Below are 27,522 nucleotides of genomic sequence, written 5' to 3' on the forward strand. Positions count from 1 at the left end.
ATGAAGAGGAGGGTGAGGAGGGGCAGAGCCAGAGCCTCGAGCCCAGACCAAGAGATGACAGGATGAAGGGATCGAAAGGAGGAGGAGGAGGAAGAGGAGGAGAGTCCGAACCTGCGGTGTCCCTCTGCTCTGTGCTGCCACTTGCAGTAGTCTGAGGCTCCTCCTCCTGCTGGGGGGGAGTCAGGGGGGAGACGGAGACCGGAGGAGGCCGAGACGTGGAAGACGTGGAGGAGGAGGAGGAGGATGAGGAGGTGGCAGCGGTCTTGGATGATGGTGAGAAGGAGGCGAGGGAGGGTTTGTCGGGCAGCGGTCTGCTGCTGCCCGGGACCCGAGCCTGAAGACCACGGGGGGGAGGGGCTGTCTGGTTACCATGGTTACCCAGAGATGAGGACAAGGTGGCGACAACGGGGACGACTGCAGCGTGGGGGGGTGTGGTCACAGCTGCGTTGGAGGGCACCACGGCAACCAGAGGAGGTGGAGTCTCTTTGACCTGATTGGAGGAAATAACTGCTGACGACGATGATGATGATGATGATGCCACTGCAGGGTCCTCGGCGGGTTCGGGGATGTTGAGGCCATCGCCCACGGAAACAGAGCGAGACATCTTGGCCATGGAGCTGGCGGTGGGGCTCATGTAGGAGCGTGGTGCTGACGGAGTGGCGGAGGAGGATGAAGACTTCCTGGGTGTGGCCGCAGATGGAGCAGCGGCTGGTTCCTGCTGGGGGGACCTGGGGGAGGCGGGGCTGGGTCTCTGAGGGGGCAGGAATATTGATGAGGGGGGACGTCTGGGGGAGGAGGGAAGGGTGGTGGGACGCTGAGGGGGGAGGAGCAGCTGAGGGGAGACCTCTCTGGACGGGCGAGAGGGCGGCTGGGAGAGAGAGGGGTCACCTGAGGAGAGAGAGAGAAAAGAATCAGTCAAGACGAGTCCTTCAAGTCTGAAAAGACGAGTCCAGGTCTTGACAGTCTGGGTCACTTTTATCTGGACCTGTAGAGGCTCACCTGTGTCGCTCAGCAGGCTGTGGACTGACTGGGCCTTCCTGAGTCCGGAGGAGGAGTTCAGGTGGGAGGCAGCAGCCCGGGCCGTCGGACCCAGGTTCCTTTTGAACTCCACCGCTGTCTGAATCTTCTTCTTCAGTGGGGAGGGCCTGTGTGCCTGCAGAGCCAAGGAGGTCTCCTCCTCCTCAACCTGGCTCTGGAGCTGATCGTTATCCTGCTGGATCTGGTTCCTGACCTGAGGAGGCTGTGTTTGGTCCTGGTCAGTTCTATTCTGGGACTGGATCTGGTCCTGAAGTGAGGAGTTCTGGTCCTGGTTCTGTTTCTGGGTTTGGTCCTGGTTCCATGATACCCTCCTGTCCTGGCTCCTGTTCTGGTTCTGCTCCATCAGAGGTCGGACCTCAGAGACCAGAGGATGGGCCTTAACCTCCCCTGCCCCGCCCCCCCCCCCGCTGCTCCGAGAGGGGAGAGGAAACACAGCCCGACTGAGGAGAAGAAGAAGAGGAAGTGAGAAACAAGCAGAGACCTGAACCAGGAGGCTCACAGTCCCAGTCCACCACCACCTTCTGATCAGGACTCTGATCAGGTTTGGGTGGTGATTGATGATCTGTGATCAGTCACTGGATGTTTTACCTTCCAGCTGAACTCTGGGAGAGGAACCTGGAGGAGATGCTGAGACTGTCACTGGAGCTGTGAGACGCTCTGCTCGGACTCCCTGAAACACACCACACAGGTTCAGGTGTTTACAGACGGATCAGTCTCTGTGGTCAGATCCTGCTTCAGCCTGTGTTGTGTTTTACAGTGTTGTACAGTGTTGCACAGTGTTGTATTGCACAGTGTTGCACAGTGTTTTGTTGTACAGTGTTGCACAGTGTTGCACAGTGTTGTGTTGTTGTGTTTCAGACTCTCCTGCTGTACCTGAGGCTGAGAGATCAGCCAGTGTGACAAAGTGCTCCTTCAGGAAAGCTTCCTGGTCTGGAGTCTGAGGGACCTGCTGAGACCCCACGACCTCCCCACCTCCTCCTCCTTCTCCTCCTCGTCTTCCTCCGTCCTCGTCATCCTCCTCCTCCATCTCAAGTTCAGAGGAGTTTCCGTCCACGCTGAGAGGCTCAGTGGGCTCTGAGTCTGAGTGACAGACAGATGAGAGAGGGACAGTCAGACTGATGACAGACAGGTGAGACAGTGTCTGTCTCTGTATCTGTCTCACCGTCTCCGGCAGGTCTGACTGGACTGGACAGTCTGGAGCTGAATCCCAGTGAGCAGCCGCTGTCTGGACTGGGTTTGTCCTGTCGTCCACCTGCAACAGCAGGACACGCCTCCTTCACCTGGAACTCACTGACAGCACGGGGCGGGGTTTAGAAGGGCAGACAGGTTAACATAGATGTCCCACACAGGCTTAATAAATCCTGAAACCAGAAGGGAGACAGTCCTACCTGCCTGCCAGACTCACTCTGTCCTCCCATTGGTCAGGATACAGCACTGGATGCTCCCTGTCTGGGCTCTGATTGGACAGCAGGATGTAGTCTGGCCTCTGACTGGTCCTCGCCTCATCATCCTCCACCTGGACGGACAGAAATACACACCATCAAGTCAACCGACCTGGATGTTGAGGTTCGCTCTCCACCGTGGAAATACATATTACAAAGTTCACGTCCACTCACTTGCTTTTTCAGGAGCTCTCAACCGTACCTCATGGCCTTCTTCAGTGAATAGAACCTGATCTGAACTCTGCCCGTGCCTGAGCAGAGACGGGGGCTACGATCATCACCCAGATACCACTACCTGTTATCATGTGACTGAAGTCATGTGATGACACTTGGGCCAGGTTTCATTCACTGAAGAAGACTCTGAGACACAGGCGAAAGCTCAGGAAAAACTTAGTAAGTGAACCTTGATTTTAGAAGATTTTATCATAACTAACCAAAGCGCGTCTTTGTGTTTTTGCTGATGTGTTTGTTTGTGTGCGTTCCCTCACCCATGCAGTGGTGACCTGTAAACTGATGGTGCTCCCCAGCTCCTGATTGGTCCTGTGAAGCCCCGCCTCCACAGCATGACCCCTCCTCCTTGGGCTGCAAGGGCTGGGGTTGACAATGAGGGGGCAGGTCTTGAGGGTAAAATATAAGATTAACACTTTGTTGATGTCATGTGGAAAAAAAGTGTTTTTTCTTGAATGCAGTTTGTCTGTTAGCATCCTGACCTCCTGCTCCACCTGCTGCTCCACCTGCTGCTCCTCCTGTCTGTCGGGGCAGTACGAGTCCAACAGTCTCAGATCCAACATGGACTTCACCATCAGGACGCCGTCTGCGCTGCCCGTCCTCCTAGACCAGCGACGGCGTGGAAGTCGACCTCCTGATGCCTCCTGAGGAGTCAGAGAGAACCTGGTCTGAGGTTCAAATATCCTGAACTGTCTCTGACTGCAGAGAATTAAAATCTGATTCTGCTCCAGTGTTTGAAATATTCAAGTTTAAAACACAAATGAAACATTAAACTAAAATAGAACCTGCACTGTTTTTACCTGGGGCTCAGTCTCCTACAGTTGCACGACATTTAGGCCACAAATAATTAAATGTACATTGATCAAGAATGTAAATATAGTTTTTTTTATTAAAAAGAAAATTCTATGTGACTGTTAATAATAAAACATTAATACACAGAGTTAAAGGACACATCCTCCGACCTTCCTGCCATCTCTGCAGTTCTGAGAGTCCAGAGAGTTGTACGTCTCATCACACACATCTGAGGAAAACCAAAGAAAATCAACACACATTTTATTTTCATCACCTGCTGACTGTTTGTGTTACGCTGCAGTTTCTTCATTAACTGATTAAAAAACAGAAAACAGCTTGATGTCACTGGTTCTCTGTGTTTGATGTGATAACAGACCTGTCTCCTCCTCCAGGCTTCCTGCTGTGACCATATAAGGACACCTGAGCTCCTCCTCCTCCTCCTCCTCCTCTTCCTCCTCTTTGTCGCTGTCAGAAGACATGGTGACAACACGAGGAGATGACACCTCCCTGCTGCTCAAACACATCCACACACAAAAACACACGGTGCATAGGTTTGAGTCACGATACTGTCAGTTGTAGTTAATGAAAATAGAATTTTATCTAATTTTGAGATATAAATACGAATCCATAATGAATGTGATACAGAATGTGATCACATAAAAATATTTAAAAAATGTAAATATGTATAAACATGTATACAACTTGTTTCTTACAGTAAAAGATAAATATACAAAATATATCACATATAATAAACAGCACAGAATCAAACAGAACATTTTTCAATTTTAAAGTAATTAATTTAAATTAAAATGTTTCACAACAACATTTCATCAAGCACAGTTTTAGTTGTGTTGAATTTTTTTAAAGACATTTTTGTAGCTTAAACCTATTGATAAATTTAATAATAGTGATATAGGTCTTTTGTACTTTTTAAATATATTTTATTTATTGTCTTTATAAAAAATATATTTTTAATATGTTTTTAATGTTCTTACTTTTTGCTGTTTTAACTGTATTTTTCATCTTTTAATATATATAATGATTATTTTTAGTAATATATTTCTTTCATTGACTGAATGGGCCAAACCTCAGTCCAGTGCCTTTTAAATACTCTGGTCGTCATAAAACCAACAACACATTTTGAAACACTGCATTGAACTTTTCTATAATTATTTGATTGTGAAAAATTGCTGGTATTTTATTTTTAGTCATTGGTTATTGTTAGCAGAAAAAAGATCCTCAGCTGGGATTTCATTGTAACTTTGTACAAAATTCTTGGACTATTGTCTATTTTTTAGTTTGGTAGCAAATTTTACACTCAGTCATATAATTGTGTTTAAAAAACAAGAACAATTATTTTCAATGTTGTCCAGTTTTTATAATTTGATGGTTATTCGCAAACAAATTCAGCTTTGAGTCTTTTCTATCTTTCAAAATCTTGTTATTTATTTTACATGTATTTATTTTTTGAATGAAACACTTTATTTCAAAATGTTTTTGTAATTACTGTTTCTGTGTAGCGTTTACCACCTAGCTCTTGTACACTGTATTCAAAATTTGTCAATAAAATTAATTGGCTGTAAACACATTTGACACAATTACATTTTTATAGTTTTTAAATGGTGATAAAAGTTGTGATGTATTTATAACAGTTTGTTTACAGAGGTTAATTTGTCTTTCATTTTCATTTCATCATATCTTTACACTTGTGGTAAACTAGTATTTTCCATAATAGCTTTTTTTAAATGAACAGTCACATAAATACATCAGATATCATCAACAGCTGTGAAACTAGCTGAATATTTACCTGACGTTAACCGCTCTTTGCCGAGGTGCATTCTGGGAGCTGTGGTAGCTGCTGGGAGGTTGAAGGTCAGCAAGCCGCTGCCTCATCCTGATAGTCAACTCTGGACTGAGACGCCACACGAAGATACAACTACACACAAACACAGAAAAGTCATTGATACATTAAGGAAGTATTTTATAAACTGATCTATATGGACATTGATCTACACTGAAAAACAAATTGGGATGTCCTCATGAAGACTAAATGGCTCAAGTACCTGTCTCCAGAGACTGTGATCAGGTGTCTGCAGTCACTGCTGAACTTCAAACCTGTTACGATCTCTGAGAGACCGACAGAAGGAGGTGGTGTTATTTTCAAATGATAATTACTCACAGTTCTATAATTACTTCAATAGAAACATACATACTTTTATACACACACATAAATTCAAGTTACATACATGTTTTCTTACATGCAAATATGTATTCATAGATACATCCATCATTTATCAGAGGATATAACATAATATCTATATGGGACATTATGTAATATGTACAATAATATACAAAATATATTCTACTGTCCCATAAGTAAAAGAAGAATGTATGTACGTGAGATGCCCAGAATATATTATGTCCTGTAGAGCCCCTCATATTGTCTGTACAAAATAAATTATTTATTTAATTATTTAAGTAATTTTCCAATTTTTTTCCTATGAGATTTTCTCACTTACTACACTATGCTTTTTTATGTTTTATTATACTAGGGTATTTTTTATGACTAACTATACTATGACATTTCTATGACATATTAAACTATGACATTTTAATGACTTATTAATGACTTTATTTCCAAAATCCTTGAGAAGGTCGTTGCAAACCAGTTATGTGATTATCTGCACAGAAATGGTTTGTTTGAAGATTTTCAGTCAGGTTTTAGATCCATCATAGCACAGAAACAGCTCTGGTTAAGGTTACCAATGATCTCCTCATAGCCTCAGACAATGGACTTGTCTCTATACTTGTCCTGCCAGATCTTAGTGCTGCATTTGACACCATGGATCATAAGATTCTATTACAGAGACTAGAACATATGGTCGCACTAAGCTGGTTTAAGTCATATCTGTCAGATAGACTCCAGTTTGTTCATGTTAATAATGACTCTTCTATCATCACTAAAGTCAGTCATGGAGTTCCACAAGGTTCTGTGCTATGACCAATACTTTTCACTCTATATATGCTTCCTCTAGGAAACATTATTAGGAGGCACCAGATAAATTTCCATTGTTACGCAGATGACACCCAGCTGTACTTATCCATGAAGCCAGGTGAGACTAACCAGGTAGCCAAGCTTCAGGTGTGTCTTAAGGACATAAAAACCTGGATGACCAGCATGACATTTATATTACTTACCACCCTGTCATATATTAATTACTTCTTATATTTCATGACTTATTATACTATGATATTATTTAACCCATTATATTGATATTTGTGAAAACATTCATTCTTTCATTGAGATACAGATAACTAAGTACATACAGAAACACATTCATACAGAAGTTCACACACTTATACATACATAACATATTCTTTCATAAATACATACATGAGTACATTCATATATTTACAGACATTCACACATTACATTCATTATACAATCATACAAAACTTAATATATTCAGCCATACATACATACATACATACATTCACTCATTCAATTATTCAGTCTTTCAATTATGATACAAATAACTGTATATTCATACATGTGTACATTCATACATACATAAATCAATGAATACATACACATACATATATATACAAACATACATGCATATACATACTGTATGTATGTTTTAATACAAACATACATACAGTACAGAGACAACCAGGACAAAGTAAGTGATTCAGTGGTACTGACCTGAGTGTCCGAACATGGTGGCCACACACTCTCCAGAGTAGAAGTCAAATATACTGATGTTCTTATCTGAACAGGAGGTGGCGATGTAGAGACCTGACGGGTCGATCTGCACCTGAGGAGGATAGAGGAGGGTTAATAGCTGTGTAATCCATCCATACCTGCTGCTGTCACCATGGACACATTGCCATGGTAACAACCCACTGGTTTTAGTAGCGACCTACCTTAATGAGAGTGCCGTCCTCTCCCTGAGAGCCTTTATACAACTTCTTCTGCTTACCATTACTGATGTTAAAGATCCTGCAGGGGGAGGAGGAGGATGAAATAATAAACAACAATCCATCAGTACTGCTCTCATAATAATTCTGTTGTATCTTCGTCATCATCACTCTGTGGTAACTGTCCATGTGTTTTCTCTGACTTGTTAGTGGAGCTGTTTGGATGTTCATTTGTATTTTAGCTTTTAAGACTTTGCAGTACATTTATTTTTACTTTAATCACATTTCCAGTGGAATCACTCTTGAAAAAAAACTCTCCCAGAGTCTCCTCACTGATTTTGATCCTGTAGCTCAATTTGTTGCCTCTGTTGTTATTTCAGTAGCCTTCTGTCGTACGTTTGTATTTTAGAACTGAGAACATTTTGCAGACACTGCAGCTGCAGAAATGTTAATGTTGTTCTGTCTCTGCTTATCTGTGTGTAATTAATGATTGTTGACATCTTTTTTACTGTCTGGGGGGGTTAAAAGGGAAAATGCTTGTTATGTTGGTATCAAATGATTTGCTGCTTGTTAACCTTTCATAGATAAATCAAAATGATAACAAAAACTCTCACAGTGCTTTAATATATATAATATGATGACACATATGCCTTTAAGTATGAACTGTGCAGCTGTATTATACAGGGAGAATATTATGAAAATAATTATTAGTTGAGATTCAATAGAGACATATTAATGTTTATGAATCTGGAGCAAGAAGGAAAAAAGAGGTGGATGAAGGTCTGAGGTAGAAGTCATGTCTGAAGTCAGGAATGAATGAATGAATAAATGATGAATGAATGAATGCTGACTGAAGTTATTTTCTGTTTTGACAGAATCGTTCTTTCCTCATGTTTAACCTGTTTTTATTTTAACATCTGTTTTTCTCTTGTGTACCGTGACAAACAAACAGACAAACAAACTGTGTCTATATGACTGTGGTGCTTTCACGTGCTGGTGTGAAGCTCTGGACATTGGAGTTCTTCTTGCTGTCAAGCACAATTTGACTGACTATTAAATGAAACAAAAACAAATGAAAAAGCGTGTGTGTGTTTGTCAGTGTATGTGAGTGTGAGTGCATCTAGAGGAGAAGAACAAGAAGAAGAAGAAGAAGACAGCATCATGGCATTAATCCTAATACCCCTCCTGTTGCCTGCTGGGTAATCCTGATGCAGACGTGTTTGTTCAAGCCGCAGGTGGATTAAACACATACACACAAACAGACACACACTCTCTCAGACAGGTGTGTGTGTCACCTGATGCTGCGGTCCTGACAGCCCACTGCTGCGTACTTCCTGGTCGGTTCAATGTCCATGTCGTACAGAGTCGTCTTCCTGACGACATGATGAGTCCGAGTGAACTCCAGCCCCCCCTCCACCTGACCACACGCCAGGAAGAGGAGAAGAAGAATAAGAAGAAGGGAAGAGAGGACAGCAGGTCAGGTTGGGGGGTGACCAGGTGACTCATGACAGGAAGTGGGGGGTGAAAAAAAAACAGGTGACTGGTGACGTCTCTGCTGCTTCACTCAGTCTAACTGACGGCAGAGAACACCAAGTCATAATGAACAAACAAATCAATGATCAATAACCTGTAATCACATAACATGAATATTAAAGGTGTTAATAAAACGGCGACATTCACACACTGAAACTGTTCAGATGTGTTTCTGTCTGTCAGAGCTACACAAACACATTTCATACACTTCCTGTCAATTCATTCATGTATTCACTCATTGATTGGCTTAATATTAACTGATAACTACTGAAAAATGGATGATTGTTTCTCACTGAGAAGATTTCCTGTGGATCATCGCTGAGAGTCCGATCACAGTTCATTCAGTTAAGAGACGACAACATTTAACACAGAAGAAGAAGAAAACGTAGCGACACCACTGCTGTAGAAAAGCTTCACTGAGCTGAAACTGAGCGGACACATGTTCTCAGATGTTCCCCTGCAGACAGTGATGTCACTCAGGTGTCGCTCTCACCTGCTGAGCAGTGCGGAAGTAGACGCTTTTATCGGCTCCACAGCTGATCATCCTCACCTTGCTGTCATTGGCTGATGGACACAAGAAAAAGGTGATGTCAGAGGATGAACATCAACAGCACAGTTCACTTCTATCAACACCTTTACCTGCCGACACTTCAACCGCTGATGAAGTCAAAGTCATCTCACGTACTGACATCGAATCTAACACAGGTGACAGTATTACAGCGATCACTACCACTGATCACTGTCATCGTGGACTCATCGCTGATTTATAACGATGGCTTCTGATCATTTGTCCACACTGAGAGCAGGTGATGAGACTCACCTGCGAACCTGACGGCTGTGATGGAGGACGAGTGCTCATCCAGAGTCTGAAGCAGACTGTACTCGCTGCCGGCATCCAGGACGTGGATCAGACGGTCCCGACTGGCCGTGGCTAATAACTGGAGACCTGTCAGAACACACACACCATGAATACATGAACTCACACACAATGAAAACATGAACTCACACACACCATGAACACATGAACTCACACACACCATGAACACATGAACTCACACACACCATGAACACATGAACTCACACCATGAACACATGAACTCACACACAATGAAAACATGAACTCACACACACCATGAACACATGAACTCACACACAATGAAAACATAAACTCACACACAATGAACACATGAACTCACACACACATGAACACATGAACTCACACAATGAACACATGAACTCACACCATGAACACATGAACTCACACACAATGAACACATGAACTCACATACACCATGAACACATGAACTCACACACAATGAAAACATAAACTCACACACAATGAACACATGAACTCACACACATGAACACATGAACTCACACAATGAACACATGAACTCACACCATGAACACATGAACTCACATACACCATGAACACATGAACTCACACACACCATGAACACATGAACTCACACCATGAACACATGAACTCACACACAATGAACACATGAACTCACACACACCATGAACACATGAACTCACACACAATGAAAACATGAACTCACACACACAATGAACACATGAACTTACACACACCATGAACACATGAACTCACACACAATGAAAACATGAACTCACACACAATGAACACATGAACTCACACACATAAAGAACACAAGCTCACACACACCATTAACACATGAACTCACACAATGAACACATGAACTTACACCATGAACACATGAACTCACACACAATGAACACATGAACTCACACACACCATGAACACATGAACTCACACACAATGAACACATGAACTCACACACTCCATGAACACATGAACTCATACACAATGAACACATGAACTCACACACACCATGAACACATGAATTCACACATGAACTCACACACAATGAACACACGAACTCACACACACCATTAACACATGAACTCACACACAATGAACACATGAACTTACACACACCATGAACACATGAACTCACTCCATGAACACATGAACTCACACACTCCATGAACACATGAACTCACACACAATGAACACATGAACTTACAGACAACATGAACACATGAACTCACACCATGAACACATGAACTCACACACAATCTCAAACACAATGAGCACATGAAATCACACACACCATGAACACATGAATTCACACACAAACTCAAACACAATGAACACATGAACTCACACACAATGAACACATGAACACACACACAAACTCAAACACAATGAACACATGAACTCACACACAATGAACACATGAACTCACATTAACACATTTCTGTTTTCTTGTAAAACCACAGCAGGATATTTTAAATCTGTCCATTACAGTTTTAAACGCTTCAGTTTCATGACTGGTCACTTATGACATCACAGAATCTGAACGTGTCACATTAATGACACTGTATCTGACAGAGTGCTGTCAGCGCCCCCTACAGGCCTCACAGACCATGACAGGCCTGGAGAGAAGAACCTGGATTATTTCTTCAGTATGTGGAAGTTCTTTTTTCTTCTTCTTCACCTTTAACAAAAAGGTTTCATCAAAACATTACAGGAGGAAATTCAGTATCCCCACTGCTTTTATTTTGAAGGTCTCAGGAACACATCTGACACATAGTCTAATTAAGCTTTATCTACAGGAAGTGATGTCACTTCTGCTTTTAAACTCTTTAAACACAGCTGAGAGGTTCACTGGCCTTTTTTATTAGTGTGTGTGTGTGCGTGTGTGTTGTAATGTGGCATTATACTATTTGTTGTGTGTATATTCCTCATGGATTTAATGTTAATAGATATTGTAACTATTAAATATTGTATATACTGCATATTACTGAGTTACATGTTGTTTCTATATTGAATGAAAATCTCTTTGTTGTTTTAAATAAAGTGCACACTTTGTTTTATATTGTCAGGTTATACAGTATATTGTGTATATATTATGTTGTGTATTGTAAAATGTTCTATTGTGTTATATATTGTGTTTTTTAAATTTTGTTGTTGTTGTGTTGTTATGTTGTATGTAATAGAGTGTATATTATTTTTGTGTATATTGTGTTGACATACAATACACACAGTAACAGTTTCTCACCAGTGTCTGGTTTGGAGAACTCCAGGCAGAGGATCTCTGAGTCATGAGCCTGAACATTCAGGATCTCCTCCATACTGTCCACATCATGGATCCTACGACACACACACATACATGGACACACACACACACACACACACACACATACACACACAAACACACGGACACACACGTACACACACGCACGCATGCACACACACACACACAGACACACACACCATTATGCCTCAGCAGTGTCACTGGGTCATTATGACTCGTATCCTCTGCTTGTCTGTCCACACCCTCCTCACCTGAGGACCCCCATACGGTCTCCAGAGGCCAGGTGCTGTCCATCAGGACTGACTCTCAGGGTCCTAATGCCTGCCCTGCTCTGATCAGTCTGCTGCCCCTCTGAGCCCGACGACCCCGCCTTCTCTGTGTTGCCACTGGCAACAGTGATGCTCTCCGTGTCCAGGAGGCTCGTTATATTATCATCCACATAAATGACCTTCTGCAGGTCCTGGGGTCAGAGGTCAGAGTCAGGTGTACAGGTGTACAGGTAAATATAAATATAGATGTATAAATGTATAAGTGTTGTTATCCTACGTGGCTCAGGATGTTCCTGTTGAGGACGTTGTGTCCGTCGATGTTCCACAGTCGGATGGTGTTGTCTGAGGAGCAGGACAGGAAGGAGCCGGGGGGGAGACGCACCTCACCTCCTCCTCCTCCCCCCTCTGGGTACACCTGTAGGAGACACAGCAGCAGGTGCTCCCCTCATTTTCTTTACCTTAAGTTGAGGTGGTTGATCCGTTGATGTTCAGGTGCAGGTCGTTAAAACAGATTCAAACACGTGTGGTTTTTATGTTTTTTGATGCTTTAACCTGTTTAATCAGAACATAAAGGATCTCACTCACACACACACACACACACACTGACCTCCAGACTCCACACACAGGATGAGTGGTAGAGGGCGGAGTACAGTTTTCCCGCCCTGCGAGGGTCTCGGAGGTCTCGGACATCCCAAACATAAACACTGTGGTCGTTGTAGACGCAGGACAACCAGCGGTTTGTGGGGTCATAGGTCACCGCCACCGTGTCTGGGTACCGAGCCTCCGACCTGCAGGAGAACAGCTGACTGAGGGGCAGGAGGAGGAGCAGGAGTGGGGGAGGGGTGTGGGTGAAGGAGGGAGGTGTGAGTTCCTTGCTGCAGGATTGTGGGATGAATAAAAGCCTGCTGATGTGTCTGGTTTCCGTGGTAACCCATCTACATGCCCAACTGACCTATCTAGCTAGCTAGCTCCATGGTACAACTCAGAAACACGAGCTTTAAAGCAAAGAAAGAAGGTGGCGTTCTACTAACCTGGAAGAATCTCTAAAGGCTTGGAAAGACAGCCTATTGGCGTATAAAAAAAGCCTCCGTAAAGCCAGAACATCCTATTATTCATCATAGCCTCAGACAATGGTCTTGTCTCTATACTTGTCCTTCTAGATCTTTGTGCTGCACTTGACACCATCGATCATAAGATTCTATTACAGAGACTAGAACATATGGTCGGCATTAAAGGAACCGCACTAAGCTGGTTTAAGTCATATCTGTCAGATAGACTCCAGTTTGTTCATGTTAATAATGACTCTTCTATCATCACAGAAGTCAGTCATGGAGTTCCACAAGGTTCTGTGCTAGGACCAATGCTCTTCAGTCTATATATGCTTCCTCTAGGAAACATTATTAGGAGGCACCAGATAAATTTCCATTGTTACGCAGATGACACCCAGCTGTACTTATCCATGAAGCCAGGTGAGACTAACCAGGTAGCCAAGCTTCAGGTGTGTCTTAAGGACATAAAAACCTGGATGACCAGTAATTTCTTACTCTTAAATTCAGACAAAACTGAAGTTATTGTAATTGGCCCAAAACACCTCAGAGATACACTATGTGATAATATACTGACTCTGGATGACATCACCTTGGCCTCCAGTGCTACAGTCAGAAACCTTGGTGTCACTTTTGACCAGGACTTGTCCTTTACTTCACATATAAAGCAAGTCTCTAGGACAGCCTTCTTCCACCTGCGCAATATTGCAAAAATCAGACCCATTCTGTGTCTAAAGGAAGCTGAAAAGCTAGTTCATGCATTTGTTACCTCAAGACTGGACTACTGTAACTCTTTATTGTCAGGATGTCCCAAAAATTCAGTAAAAAGCCTCCAATTGATCCAAAATGCGGCAGCACGAGTACTGACAGGAACTAGGAAACGAGATCACATCTCTCCTGTGTTAGCTTCTCTGCATTGGCTCCCTGTAAAATCCAGGATAGAATTTAAAATCCTCCTCCTCACCTACAAAGCCATTAATGGTCAGGCACCATCGTACCTTGGACAGCTTATAGTTCCCTATTTTCCCAATAGGACACTTCGCTCTCTAAATGCAGGTCTACTTGTGGTTCCCAGAGTTTGTAAGAGTAGAATGGGGGGCAGAGCCTTCAGCTATCAGGCTCCTCTCCTGTGGAACCAGCTCCCAGTGTGGGTTCAGGAGGCAGACCCCCTCTCTACCTTTAAGATCAGGCTTAAAACTGTCCTGTTTAGTAAAGCTTATAGTTAGGGCTGGCTCGGGTATGTCCTGACCCATCCCTTAGTTATGCTGCTATAGAGCTAGACTGCTGGGGGATTCCCATGATGCACTGGGCTCTCTCTCTCTCTCTCTCTCTCTCCTCATTCTGCAGGTCTCTCTGCCTCGGGAGCAGCAGGATCCAGATCCACCACTACTCATCATTACTATTAACCACTGTTATCTGTCATTATTATTGATAACACCATTACCTATACAGCTGTTCCTGGTCTCTCTCTCTCTTTTCTCCTCTCTCCTCCCCCACCCCCCCTTTTTTATCTCCTCCTAAACCCAACTGGTCGAGGCACACCCCCCCACCCTGAAGAAACCCCACCCACAGAGAAGAAACCTCTGTTGGAGGTTTCTTCCTGTTAAAGGGAGTTTTTCCTCCCCCCCGTCGCCAAGCACTTGCTCTTTGTGGGAACTGTTGGATTTTTCTCTTTAACAAAGTAAGGTCTCGACCTTACCCTGTAAAGTGCCTTGAGATAATGTATATTATGATTTGACGCTATACAAATAAAATTTAATTGAATTGTGACACAAGTTGCACAAAATCATGTGACACAACACAGTTTAATACACAACTGTACTGGAGCATGTATGTGTCCTGTCAGGTGTGTCCTTACCTGGCATCCACCATACTGGCGATGTCAGCTCCCAGGAAGTGTGGGCGGGGCAGAGTGCAGAGGAAGTGCAGGTTGACGGGGCTGAAAGCTCTAACCGTCCCGTCAGAACAACCACAGAAGATCAGCTCGTCTGTGACGGACAGACAGGTGGCCTGAGACGTCTGAGGACAGACAGGTGGGCAGACAGACAGGTGAGTCAGGGTCACGCCATCATGAACTCACCATGTTCGACTCAAAACGCTGAGATATGAGGACGCCATGAAGATGAAGGTGAGCGTGAGCTCTGGTACATCTATCTTTGTGAGGACATCAGCCAGTCTGACTCATTATTACATCATTTGTGTTGATAGACTCTGTAACTCTGTGACATCACTAACGAGCTACAGCAGCTGTGCTCCGGGGTCGTAGATCTGACCAATCAGGAGCTCGCTGTGTGTCACTGTCACCATAACTGCAGCAGAGCGTCTTTTAAAGGTCATGATCATGTGACCCCAGTGGTGAACTGACCCTTCAGTTCATTCATCTGTATCTGACTTCCTGTTGCTGCCACCACATCTGGTTTCCTCCAGATGTTTTTCTGCTCTCTGTTTGTATTTTATGTTGTTTTCTGAAAACGAATTTTCTTCCGTGTGAACTGATTTGATTCTGGTTTTATTACTTCCTGTTTTTGACGGTCCTCACAAGTGTAGAAGTACAGACATGAGTGTATGAGACTGTGTCAGTCTACTGTCTGATTCACGCTCCATCCTCACAGATCACATGACCTCAGGCCCAGAGTCGCACTGCTCCAGCGTTCTCTGTGACCTCTGACCCCGATTCAGATCTGCTGCAGGATGGTGTAAGACTACAACATCTACTTCATTTTTCCTTAGAGACACTTCATGTTCCTTCCTGTAGGAAGCTGTCTGAGGCTAAAGCAAACCCTTCAAAATAAAGGTGAATCAGATAAGTTGTGTTTGTGTTTACACTGAGCTCATCTGTGTCTGAAACAAACACTGAAGGTTAATGAAGTCAGAGAATGTTTGAGGAGGAGGTTCACACAAAGGAGGTGGTGTTTCTGACCTGCTGCTCCGCCTCCTCCACACTGCTGCAGGAACAGTTCTGACTCTGTAGTACTCTTACTGCAGTACTGACTGTGTAGTACTATAACTGCAGTACTGACTCTGCAGTACTTTTCCTGCAGTACTGACTCTGCAGTACTCTTACTGCAGTACTGACTGTGTAGTACTCGTACTGCAGTATTGTGTATTGTGAGTAGCTGCTGGACACTGGTGGAGGTGATGCTGCGTTCATGGTCCTCTGTGACTCAGAGTGTGGAGGATGAACAGGATGATACATCACTTTGTGAGTCCAGGTGAGATGACGACTTACTGAGGAAGAGTCGACTCTCTGACAGGAAGCAGAGGAGGAAACAGAGGAGGAGACAGAGGAGGAAACAGATGAGGAAACAGAGGAGGAAGCAGAGGAGGAAACAGAGGAGGAAGCAGAGGAGACAGAGGAGGAGACAGATGAGGAGACAGAGGAGGAAGCAGAGGAGACAGATGAGGAAGCAGAGGACACAGAGGAGGAGACAGAGGAGGAGACAGAGGAGGAGGGTGTTAGAGGGCGTCTGCTCCCCAGCACAGAAACATCATCATGTTGAGACCCGACTCAAAACGTCTGCTACAGATTCAGGTGTCAGGTTTTGTTGAGAACACCTGTGGGGGTGTGGTCATGTTGTCACCTGCAGGTCATCAGCTCCCAGCACAGGTGTGGTTTCAGTACCATCAGTGACCATGTGTCACATCTATCATTACAATCATGGTGCTGACATCATCGTGCTGAGACCACACCTCCTGCAGGACTGCACTATCCTCACCTGAGCAGGTGGAGATACTCCCACCTCTGTGAAGGCAGCGCTCTGACTCACCCGGAGCTCCACCCACTTGTCGAGGAGTCGCCGGTCATTGAACTCACACAGCAGACCTGAGGAGGTGATGCAGAAGGTGGAGGAGGCCTGCCGGCCCCGCCCACACGCCACATCACTGAAGAAGTTGTTCCTGAGTTCTCCCAGCAGCCCTGAACGCCCCAGCAGAGGGACGGTGGCGTTGACCTGGACACACACATCATGATTAGTGCTCACAGTCACCAAGCAGTGGCCTCTGACCAACAGGTGAATGGCTGACAGGTGAACCTTCGAGGTCTTGGAGTGGTCCAGGTACCAGAACTTGACGTGGCGGTTGCCAGCGGTAACAAAGTAGGAGCTGTCGTCTGAGAAGGAGACGGCTGTCACTTTACTGGAAACTTTATTGGCTGCAACAACAATGTTTTTCTGAAAACAGACACACAACAACAACAACAACACCTGTCAGCAGGTGAACAAACACACATCAATCATTCAATTCAATTCAATTCAATTTTATTTGTATAGCGCCAAATCATAATATACATTATCATCAGATCAAGAGAGACAAAAAATCCCATCAGTGTTTCAGAAGAGATGATGATGAGAAACATTCACACTCAGGTAAACACACCTGTACACAAACATATGTGTTAATTAACATGAATAAAGTGATCAAATAAATAAGTTTAAAGGGGGGGGGGTTAGGGTTAGGGTTAGGGTTAACGTCACTGTGCTCTAAGGTCACCTGTGATTCACCTGTGTCTTACCTGTGAAGGTCTGTTTATCACACCTGCCCTCCACAGTGCGAGATCACATGACCAGACTGTGTAGTTTTTAAATGTGCTCTATGAGTAAACTGAGCTCAGGGTTAATCCTATGGGCTGCACAGGTACTGCAGGGGGAGGGTCAGGTGAAGGGGGAGGGTCAGCCTGCAATGATGTCACAAAAGTGTCATCACATGACCTGTCTATGAAATCAATCAAGTAGAACTAGTGAAGTCCACCTGTGACAGGTGTGTCAGTGCAGCTCAGGTACCTTCCAGTTCCACACGTTCACCATCATGTCGTGTTGATATCCCACGCTGACGATGTACTTCCCGTTCGGAGAGAACGCCACACAGGAGACGCCATATTTATGTTCCTGCAGCTCAGACACCTGAAGACGCTCCGACACCTCCCACACCCGCACTGCCGGCATGTGACCGCTCTGGGGGGGGGGGGACAACATTCGTGATGGTTCAGGTGTAAATAAAACTGATCAGAACAGTGAAGCTGATCATCAGATATTAATCAATAAATAAATTGATCTGGTATCAGGGGCCTGGCTTCAGTCATGTCTCCTCAATACCCTGCTCGCCTGTCACAGGTCTGACACCTGTGGGCTCTGGCTCTCAGACCTCTCTAACCCTGACCCTGTCCCTGACCCACAGCAGAGTCCAGCTGACGTGGATCTGGTCTGAGACCACAGGATCCAGATGTGCAAACAGCTGTGACTCACCTCTCCCGTCACAACATATTTCCCATCTGGAGAGAAGGCTAACGTGGTGATGGCCTTCCTGCAGACACACACAGGTCACATGACAATTTCACTGTTACATCACAACCACAGCAACAGCTGACTTTGTTCTGCTGCTATGACTCATGGGAGATGTAGTTGTTTCAGTCAAACAAAATAACAACATCTCTGTTAAGGTGATTGTTTGTCACACAAGAGTCAAACAGTGACACACAACAAAACACACATGACACAGGGACACAACAGGATCCTTTAAAACGTGGAAGAATTACATCATGTGACCTTCTGTTGTGAGCTGCCAGCTGATTGGCTGAAGAGATTTTACCTGGAGGTGTTGAAGATGTGATGCTGTTTGTTCTTCCGAGGATTCAGCAGAACGACAACACACCTGCAGACACACACACACACACACACACACACACACACACACACACACACACACTCATTAAACACACTAACACACACACACAGAGCTGCTCTGTGTTGACTGATGTTTTGTTTGTGTTGAGTCTGAATGTGAAGCAGCAACATGTTGTTGTGTTGTTGTTTGTATGTAATAGTCACAACATCTGTATGACTGGAACAAACCAGATCCTGATGGGTGACTGTACTGTAGAGCAGCACTGAGCAACCCTCACAGTCCTGGACCCTCATAGTTCTGGACCCTCACAGTCCTGAACCCTCACAGTATTGGACCCTCACAGTATTGGACCATCACAGTTCTGGACCCTCACAGTATTGGACCCTCATGGTCCTGGACCCTCACTGCACCACAGCGACCGTCACCCTTTGCTCTCATGGACTGAGATGTCCTGCAGAGGCTGTGCAGCAGCAGCCATGTGGGGCATGTTTTGCAGTCCTAATTGTGTCCACTGTGTGGTGCTACAGATCACACACAAACACATTATGTGAACCCACTGGTTTGTGAGCTGCTGTTTTGAAGCCTCAGTTTGTAATTTGTCCGTCGCCATCTTGGTTTTTTGAAACCAGAAGAAACCATATTTGGAGGAGAAGGTGGAGCTGAGGAGGAGTGAGGGGTGGAGTCCTCTATCCTGATTGTCAGGTTCAGTCTGTCAATCACACAGTAGCCCCGTCCTAATGCAGCCCCTGCTTTATGGTCTATTTTCCTCTAAATGGATCATAATTTAAAACTGAACATCATGTTGTGTTGAAGAAGACTTGAAACTAGAGACTGAGACATGAACTCATCAGGAAACGTTTCCTGAGGGAATAAATCAGAAAGAAGTGGAGACATTTTCACATAGACTTCAATACAATCAGACTCTGTTTCCAACCAGTGGAGTCGCCCCCTGATGGTCAGTAGAGAGATGCAGCTTTAAGGCTCTTCAGGCTTCACTGTTCAGACCCAGAGTCCACATCCAGGTTTATAGATGGACTGTGGTCCAGATTCATCCTGCAACAGGACAATGAGTCCAAACATATATCAGATACCAGAAGAACCAGGAGTCCTGGTGGGGGGAGGGGGGGTCTGATTTAGGTTTTTATCTATACTGAACTATGAATTAAATTCACTGAGGAATAAAACCTGACCAGATCCAGACCAGGATCAGGCCCAGCTTGGTCGGGGTCAAGTCTGTGGTCTCAGAGTATGAGCGGGAAGCAGTCTGATCTGGTTCAGGTCGGACAAACTGAGTCACCAAACAGAGACTCATTAATGCTGCACACTGTTTATACAGCAGTGTGTGTGTGTGTGTGTGTGTCTGTGTGTCTGTGTGGGTATTTTCTCCCTGAGGAGTTTTTCCAGGAACCAGTGGAACCAGAACTTCAGGTTCTGGTCTGTAGCTTATTCTTTTTTTTAAATCAGGATTTTCTTCTGTATTTATTTTTGTGTCTATTCCTCCTGGGTCTTGATGAACCACATTTACAGTAATTATTACAACATAATAACACACATGACACAATACACAAAGATGCACACAACAATAACGTTAGACTCAGTTTAAATGAATTAAACCAGCTCGTTATTAAAATCAGAGACCGAACGACCTAAAGTCACTGCTCATCAAAAGATTTGAACAAACACCGTTTCCCATCAGCCCACAGACCATCACAGGTTAAATGTCCTGACAGAGCAGGTGAGAGAAACATTTCTTCTCTGTTTTTTATTTGTCTTTATGTGTGAAGGGCTGCATCTGTGTGTGTGTGTGTTGTGTGTGTGTGTTGTGTGTGTGTGTGTGTGTGTGTGTGTGTGAAAGCAGTCCAGGTGTCACATCAAAGCCCTGTCTGACCTTTGACCTCTCAGCAGAACAAACAGAAGAGGAGAAATAGGTGGTTTTTTGTTTGGACTCGACCAGGTGACAGCAGGTAATGATCTCAGCTGACCTGTGACATCATCACCGATTCTCTTTGAAAAGGTGGGAGCCAATCAGAACACAGAGGTTTGAGTTTTGGTTGAGTACAGAGACCAGGACCAGGAGAAAGGGGGACAGTGGGACTGAAGTCTCTGAACTGATTCTGATCATATGACAGTTCAGGTCATTGCGGCTGCAGCTGATTGGTCAGGGATCCAGATCCTGATCCAGTTCAGACCTGGACCCTAAACCCTGGATTAGAACCGGTTCATTTTAATCAGTGTGAACCAGGCCTCCACCTGAACCAGTCCTCCACTCTGAACCAGGCCTCCACCTGATCAACCAACAACCCTCTGATACGACGACAATTACAATAATAAACACGTGTCACGTTGCCATGGTTACTATAATAACAGTCATGTCTTGGTCAGGTTTAGGAAAAGATGGTGATTTGGGTTAAAATAAGTTCTTCCTCAACATCAGACGATCTTTGTTGTCATGGTTACAATAACAACAGTGAACGGTCATGGATGATAGAAACAACAGAAACTGCTCCTGTCACATGGGAATCAAACACCGCTCTCCTGGGTCATACTCCTCCATCCACCCCAACCTCCTCCTGACGTGGACTTTGTCGCTCTATAAACTACGTCACCGCACTTTTCCCTTTGCTCCTGTCATCATTACTACGACCACTAGATGTCGCCTAGCAACAGAACCTAACTACGGGTCATAGTAACCTGCTGACGACCTGTGGGCTCGTTTGTTACTGGACAGACTCAGTAAAACAGACATTCAGTAGATTCTGACATATGATCGTCATGTGATCAAACAGCTGTTTATCTCCACATCCAGCTGTTACAGATCAAGGTGATGACTGTGCTGTTGTGTCTGTGTCACCTGATCAGACTCAGTCCGTCTCTCTCAGCTCAGGTAGAGGACAGAGTCGCTGTCAACTCTGTCGTCCATCACCTCCAGAGTACGGTGGCCCGTAAGGACACACACACACACTGGAGAGGAAACACTAACATGAGTGGAGAGGCCTCCAAATCCTGAAATACTACAAATACCAAAACAACCAGAGCAAGAATGTGTCCTCACAGGCCACCGTAGACTCTCCACACACTGAGAGAAATATTAATTCACAGAGCTCCTTCAGTGATTAGACCTGTCCATGCAGGTCAACATGCAGCACACACACACACACACACACACACACACACGTATAATCCCTGTGTGAGTCATCAGACTGACAGACAGAGCGTGCTCAGTGATAAGTGTTGCTGACGGCTACAGCTGAGTCAGCAACCAATTATATTCTTCCTCATCAACACACGCACACTCACACACACACACACACACTCACACACACACACACACTCACACACACACACACAGGTACAGTGTGTACCACAGACCACAGACCCAGCCCCCCCCGAAGATCTGCAATGCAGCAGAGAGAGAGAGAGGAGCAGTGGTCTGTCGCTCGTTTTTTCTGTCTCTCTCTCTTTTTATGTAACAGCTGATCCATTTCTCTCCTTCCTCCCTTCATTCTGTCCTTCATCCTTCAGGATGGGGGTGGTGTGGGGGGGGGGGTTGTCGTTATTAAACTGTAATTAAATATGAATAATTAGAAACATGTGGAGACCTCAGTGTGTCTGCTTCTTTCTTTTTCCTCTGCCACTAAAACGACACATTCCAGACACTTGTTATGAATGTCTCTCTCTCTCTCTCTCTCTTTACATACATTAACCTACATTGCCCCCCCCCATCCCTCAGTAGCTCCACTGACCCACTTCCCCTCAGTCTCTCTCTGAGTGTTAAACTGATGTCTCTTCATCCGTGAACTGAATCTGAATCTTCTGACCCGAACACAAACCGACCAATCAGTAGCTCCCGCTCCTCCCAGGCTCTTGTCTATTGGACGGCTCAGTGGGACTCGTGGTCCTGGGACCTGGATGGCTTCCCCTGCTCGCCCTCTGACATTCCCATCATTCCTCTGGACTCAGACTCATCCAGGAAAATAAAGTGTGTCAGGATGAGCTTTGACCTCTGACCTCTGATGTCACTGAGCCACAAAGACAGTTCAGTCAATAGCTACTTTGTGGAGGAGTGTGTTCATGCAGACTGGAAACCTGAAGCATTTACACACACACACACACACACACACTTCAAGCTGCTGCTGACTCAGAACACGTCCACAGTCAAACTCCAGCTCCTGGATTTATCAAACTGTGATTGTTATCAGTTTGTTTCCAAGAGAAACCTCCAACACACATCTACACATTTAAGAAACAAGTGTCTCTCCATCTCCATGACAACCCTCCATCTCCATGACAACCCTCCATCTCCATGACAACCCTCCAGTTTGCAGAAACTCTTCCAGCTGTGAGAGAAAAACCTGGTTGTCTGTTTACAATCTCAACGAATGCCTCAGTTCAGAGACTCCCCAAGAGCTCATGGAAACCCATCACAGCCATGTAAACCCCCTGAAGACCACTGAGACTCTTCTCAGGAACTTACCCTGGACTCAATAAAAACTCCCTAAAAGATACAGAGTTGATCTGTACCTTTAAAGATCCCAAAACTCTTTCAAGAACCCTCAAAAATCCTTAGGAAGAAACTTCACAAACCCCCCAAACAGTCCTGAAACTCCCCCTGAGAGAACTTCATGAACCCTCATGTGATCCTGGACCCCACAAACACTCCTGAAATTTCCTCATAAACTACAAAGCATCCCTCAAGAACTCCCATGGACTACCTAAAGACCACCACAACTCTTCAAGGACTGATGAAAATAAGGTGGGATTCCTTGGACCACCGGAAACATGGCCACAGGCCATGTGGTGGCTCTCTTAAGAACCCCTGACACAGATATTTGTTGGTTCTTGCTCAATGGAGAACCCTTCAAAGACAGACCGGCAGCAGTCCAGTGTCTCGTGGTAAGTATCAGGACCATGGATCCTCGTGGATCCTCGTGGATCCTCGTGGACCGCTCTGTGTGTATGAGTGTGAGTGTGTTGCCTGTTTAATCTGATAATCTGATCATGTCATTAGTCCTGAGCAGGTACCACAGAGCGATGGCCACAGCCCGATTTATCCTCACATTCCTGTGGGTTTAGTCTCCTGTGTGAAGACTCACATCATTAAACCACATCATTGACTCACTGCTCAGTTACAACCTCAACACACTGAACTGGAGAAGAAAGTTCATGTAAAATACTCCAAACAAGTCCTGAATCCAAAAGTTACTACAGTGAAAGTACAACAAAAAGTAAAAGTACCTTTAGACTGTTGTGCCCCTTTCAGGCCCCTGAACCAGGGGCCTGAAAGGTCAAACAACTGCAGCGAGACACAAAACGACTTCACACAGACATACTGCAGTCACTTTGTGTCTCTGTCAGTCTGGGGGTCCTGTACAGGAGGGTGGGGGGCCTTTTACGTAGCTGCGCCCATTGTCTCATAATCTGTCCATGCTTCTAAACTGATATTCCTTTTAGTGCTTTCATTTTAACACTTCAGCTGCTTTCACTGGTCACACTTTAACTGACAGTCCTTTCACTGATTCCAGTCCAGCCCACGTTAACTTCCTTCAGTTTGCACTTCAACTCACACCTCAACTCCTTTTAGTGTGGTCCAGCTGTCTTCAGTGATTTCAACTTAAGCTTTTCAAAGTTTACACTTCAACTGATTTCACAATGACAATAGCTGCACGAACAGGATGATAGAGTCTGAGCAGCCGACAGACAGTACCAGTGGTTCTCACCCTGCAGGATAAGCCAACAGTCCAGTCCGGGGGTCGCAGGCCAGTGCTCGGTTCCCTGGAGCCGTTATACCCAGAACCTTCTCCAAGGTCACCTGCAGAACAAAGGTCAGAGGTCACTGGTTACAGTCAGATACTAGTAGCATCAACATCAGCCTGTCAGTCTGTTATTAGAGTGGTATATACTATATAACAACGAACCCTTTTGTGGCTCCATAAAATGTCCCTGAGCTTCCTCAAACACCCCAAGATATCTTTTAAATACTCCTTGAGTTCCTTAACATGGAACCACTTCAAGAACCCTCCAGTGCCCCCTACATGACCCTGATATAAACCCTCATGAATCCCCGGTACCAGTCTGTAACCCCTGTCAAGAACCCTTCAACCTCCTAACAGGAAGCAGGTTGTCTCCTCTCAGTTGCTTAGTTCCAGTAAATCCCCTGAAGCAGGAACAGCAGAGACAGTTGTAGAGTTCAAATCCAGAACTGAGCTGAACAACAGCTGCTGCAGAGACAACAAGGTCAGTAACACTTTCATTCATTCTCCATGTTGTTTCACCACTGGTAGTCCAGGCTGATAACAGCCAATCAGGAGCCACCGTGGGCGTCTACATCATCGTTTCCAGAGGTCTCTGTTTGTGTCCGTCCAGACTACAACACAACCTGGAGGTTTAGACTAAAACAGGTCCAGTTTCTGAAAGTCTCTGTTTTAGAGGCTGAAGACTCTGGAGGAGAGTGGACGGAGGAGGAAACAGAGAAGAAGAGACGAGTTTACAACTAAAACAGAGAAGAAGAGATGAGTTTAAAACTGAAAGGTGTCAGTGTGGGTGGAGCCTTATTACCTTTCCTGTTACCTGTCTCCCTGCCCACCTGGAAGCCTGGTCTTTGTCATTTGTTCTATTAGAGTAACATCAATGCACCAGTCTGCCTTTGCCTCTTGGCTCCTCCCCTCAGCTGTGACAAAACTGTGTATCTGTGCATCATTTGTACAGATTTACGTCTTCGGTAGGAACCAATGGGCTCAGAGCTGAGAGCCACAGACAGAGAGACGACTCAGACACTAACACACTGCTGGTTGAGTCCAAACATGGGATTTGTTGACAAGAAGAAAAGTCGGACTTTAACTTTGAGCCTGATTTCATGGTGACATTTTTACAGCACACACACTTACTTCATGCTCCATGCTGCTGAAGGATTTATACTCGAGCATTACGAGTCTCCTGTCCAATCAGATTGTAGTTGAGCCTGTCAGTGTCTCTGACTCTAAACGAGACTGAACTCCTCTGACTTCCTGTCAGCAGCTGGAGGTTTTCTCTCCTCAGTCTGCAGCCAGTGAGCCTCAGGGCTGTTAGTGTGTTAGCATGTCTTCAGCAGCCTGTTCTGCTGCACTGTGGTTCAGTGCTAAGCTAACATCAAACTACAACACCGAGTCTGTTCTGTGTCTGTGTGTCCTCCTCTCACATGACTCGCCCTCCTTCTGCACCAAACCCTATTCATGTTTTCACTTGTTTTATCTCTGAGCTCCGTTTTTGTCTGTGGAAGAGACAGTTCCCCAAAACAGAACAGAACAGAACAGAACAGAACAGAACAGAACAGAACAGAACAGAACAGAACAGAACAGAACAGAATAGAACAGAACAGAACAGAACAGAACAGAACAGAACAGAACAGAACAGAACAGAATAGAACAGGACAAAATAGAACAGAGCATAATAGAATAGAACATAATAGAATAGAACAGGACAGAACAGAACAGAACAGAACAGAACAGAACAGAACAGAACAGAACAGAACAGAACAGAATAGAACAGAACAGGACAAAATAGAACAGAGCATAATAGAACAGAACAGAATAGAATAGAACATAATAGAATAGAACAGAACAGAACAGAACAGAACAGAACAGAACAGAACAGAACAGAATAGAATAGAAAAGAATAGAACAGAGCATAATAGAACAGAACAGAATAGAACATAATAGAATAGAACAGGACAGAACAGAACAGAACAGAACAGAACAGAAAAGAACAGAACAGAAGAGAATAGAATAATTCCAAATGTAAAAAACAACAAAAGAACAAAATCTTTACACAATTTGAGAAATAACCAAAACAAGTACAAAGCAGTAGTTGTCTTTAGTTCATGAACCTCCTGTTTCCATCGTACACGACCTAAATCCAATCCTCCTTCTTCACTCTCACAAACACCGGATCCACGAACCTTTGCATTTACTGAGTGATAAATCATGATCAGTGGTATCAAACGCTTTTTGATACCAGGTTCTGCACTTGTTTGTTCTCCAGGTTCTACAGTCTGTTTGTTCTCCAGGTTCTGTTTGTTCTCCGTGTTCTACAGTCTGCTTGTTCTCCGTGTTCTACAGTCTGCTTGTTCTCCGTGTTCTACAGTCTGCTTGTTCTCCACGTTCTACAGTCTGTTTGTTCTCCAGGTTCAGTTTGTTCTCCAGGTTCTACAGTCAGTCAGTCAGTTGTTTCAGAGTCATCAGGTTCTGTAAATGTGGAACAACAGAACAATGTTCTGACACTAAACTGTGACTCAAGAGCCGGAGCTGTGGACTGTGTCCATTAGTTAAAGTCCACACCGACAGTCGGTCAGGAGGAAACTCTCAGACTGGCCGAGACACTTTAAACTTTATATGAGAACATTTCATTTTCACTGTACTTGATTGAAATATGACCCGTGGCCTCAGTGGCTGGCGTCACGTTTATTTCACGTTTTATTCTGACACATTAAAGTCAAACTGATTAAACATCAGGATGA

General features: G+C 44.6%; 1 protein-coding gene across 2 annotated transcripts in view; it reads right to left on the reverse strand.

Annotated features, from left to right (window-relative positions):
* The window catches only part of mapkbp1 (mitogen-activated protein kinase binding protein 1), a 33,352-nt gene that overhangs the window by 2,208 nt on the left and 3,622 nt on the right, over positions 1-27,522 (reverse strand). The window contains exons 2-30 of one of the 2 annotated variants that reach the window (XM_071498558.1): positions 24,749-24,840; positions 18,996-19,058; positions 18,653-18,710; positions 18,191-18,361; positions 17,444-17,581; positions 17,180-17,362; positions 16,642-16,659; positions 15,271-15,431; positions 12,974-13,172; positions 12,644-12,781; positions 12,349-12,557; positions 12,062-12,153; positions 9,775-9,900; positions 9,448-9,518; positions 8,717-8,838; positions 7,428-7,503; positions 7,207-7,318; positions 5,564-5,627; positions 5,308-5,436; positions 3,877-4,010; positions 3,671-3,729; positions 3,191-3,352; positions 2,969-3,097; positions 2,427-2,554; positions 2,201-2,328; positions 1,912-2,118; positions 1,627-1,708; positions 1,000-1,478; positions 112-888 (exon numbers count right to left, since the gene is read on the reverse strand). In XM_071498558.1, the coding sequence (XP_071354659.1) occupies positions 112-888; positions 1,000-1,478; positions 1,627-1,708; positions 1,912-2,118; positions 2,201-2,328; positions 2,427-2,554; positions 2,969-3,097; positions 3,191-3,352; positions 3,671-3,729; positions 3,877-4,010; positions 5,308-5,436; positions 5,564-5,627; positions 7,207-7,318; positions 7,428-7,503; positions 8,717-8,838; positions 9,448-9,518; positions 9,775-9,900; positions 12,062-12,153; positions 12,349-12,557; positions 12,644-12,781; positions 12,974-13,172; positions 15,271-15,431; positions 16,642-16,659; positions 17,180-17,362; positions 17,444-17,581; positions 18,191-18,361; positions 18,653-18,710; positions 18,996-19,058; positions 24,749-24,840 (4,507 nt within the window). The remainder of the gene's footprint in view (positions 1-111; positions 889-999; positions 1,479-1,626; positions 1,709-1,911; positions 2,119-2,200; positions 2,329-2,426; positions 2,555-2,968; positions 3,098-3,190; positions 3,353-3,670; positions 3,730-3,876; positions 4,011-5,307; positions 5,437-5,563; positions 5,628-7,206; positions 7,319-7,427; positions 7,504-8,716; positions 8,839-9,447; positions 9,519-9,774; positions 9,901-12,061; positions 12,154-12,348; positions 12,558-12,643; positions 12,782-12,973; positions 13,173-15,270; positions 15,432-16,641; positions 16,660-17,179; positions 17,363-17,443; positions 17,582-18,190; positions 18,362-18,652; positions 18,711-18,995; positions 19,059-24,748; positions 24,841-27,522) is intronic. The other variant, XM_071498559.1, reaches the window with a different exon arrangement.

Source organism: Trachinotus anak, unplaced genomic scaffold (assembly GCF_046630095.1).
Source record: "Trachinotus anak isolate AG129_WGS33_773 ecotype Australia unplaced genomic scaffold, CSIRO_AGI_Tana_v1 ptg000015l, whole genome shotgun sequence".
NCBI classification, from domain to species: domain Eukaryota; kingdom Metazoa; phylum Chordata; class Actinopteri; order Carangiformes; family Carangidae; genus Trachinotus; species Trachinotus anak.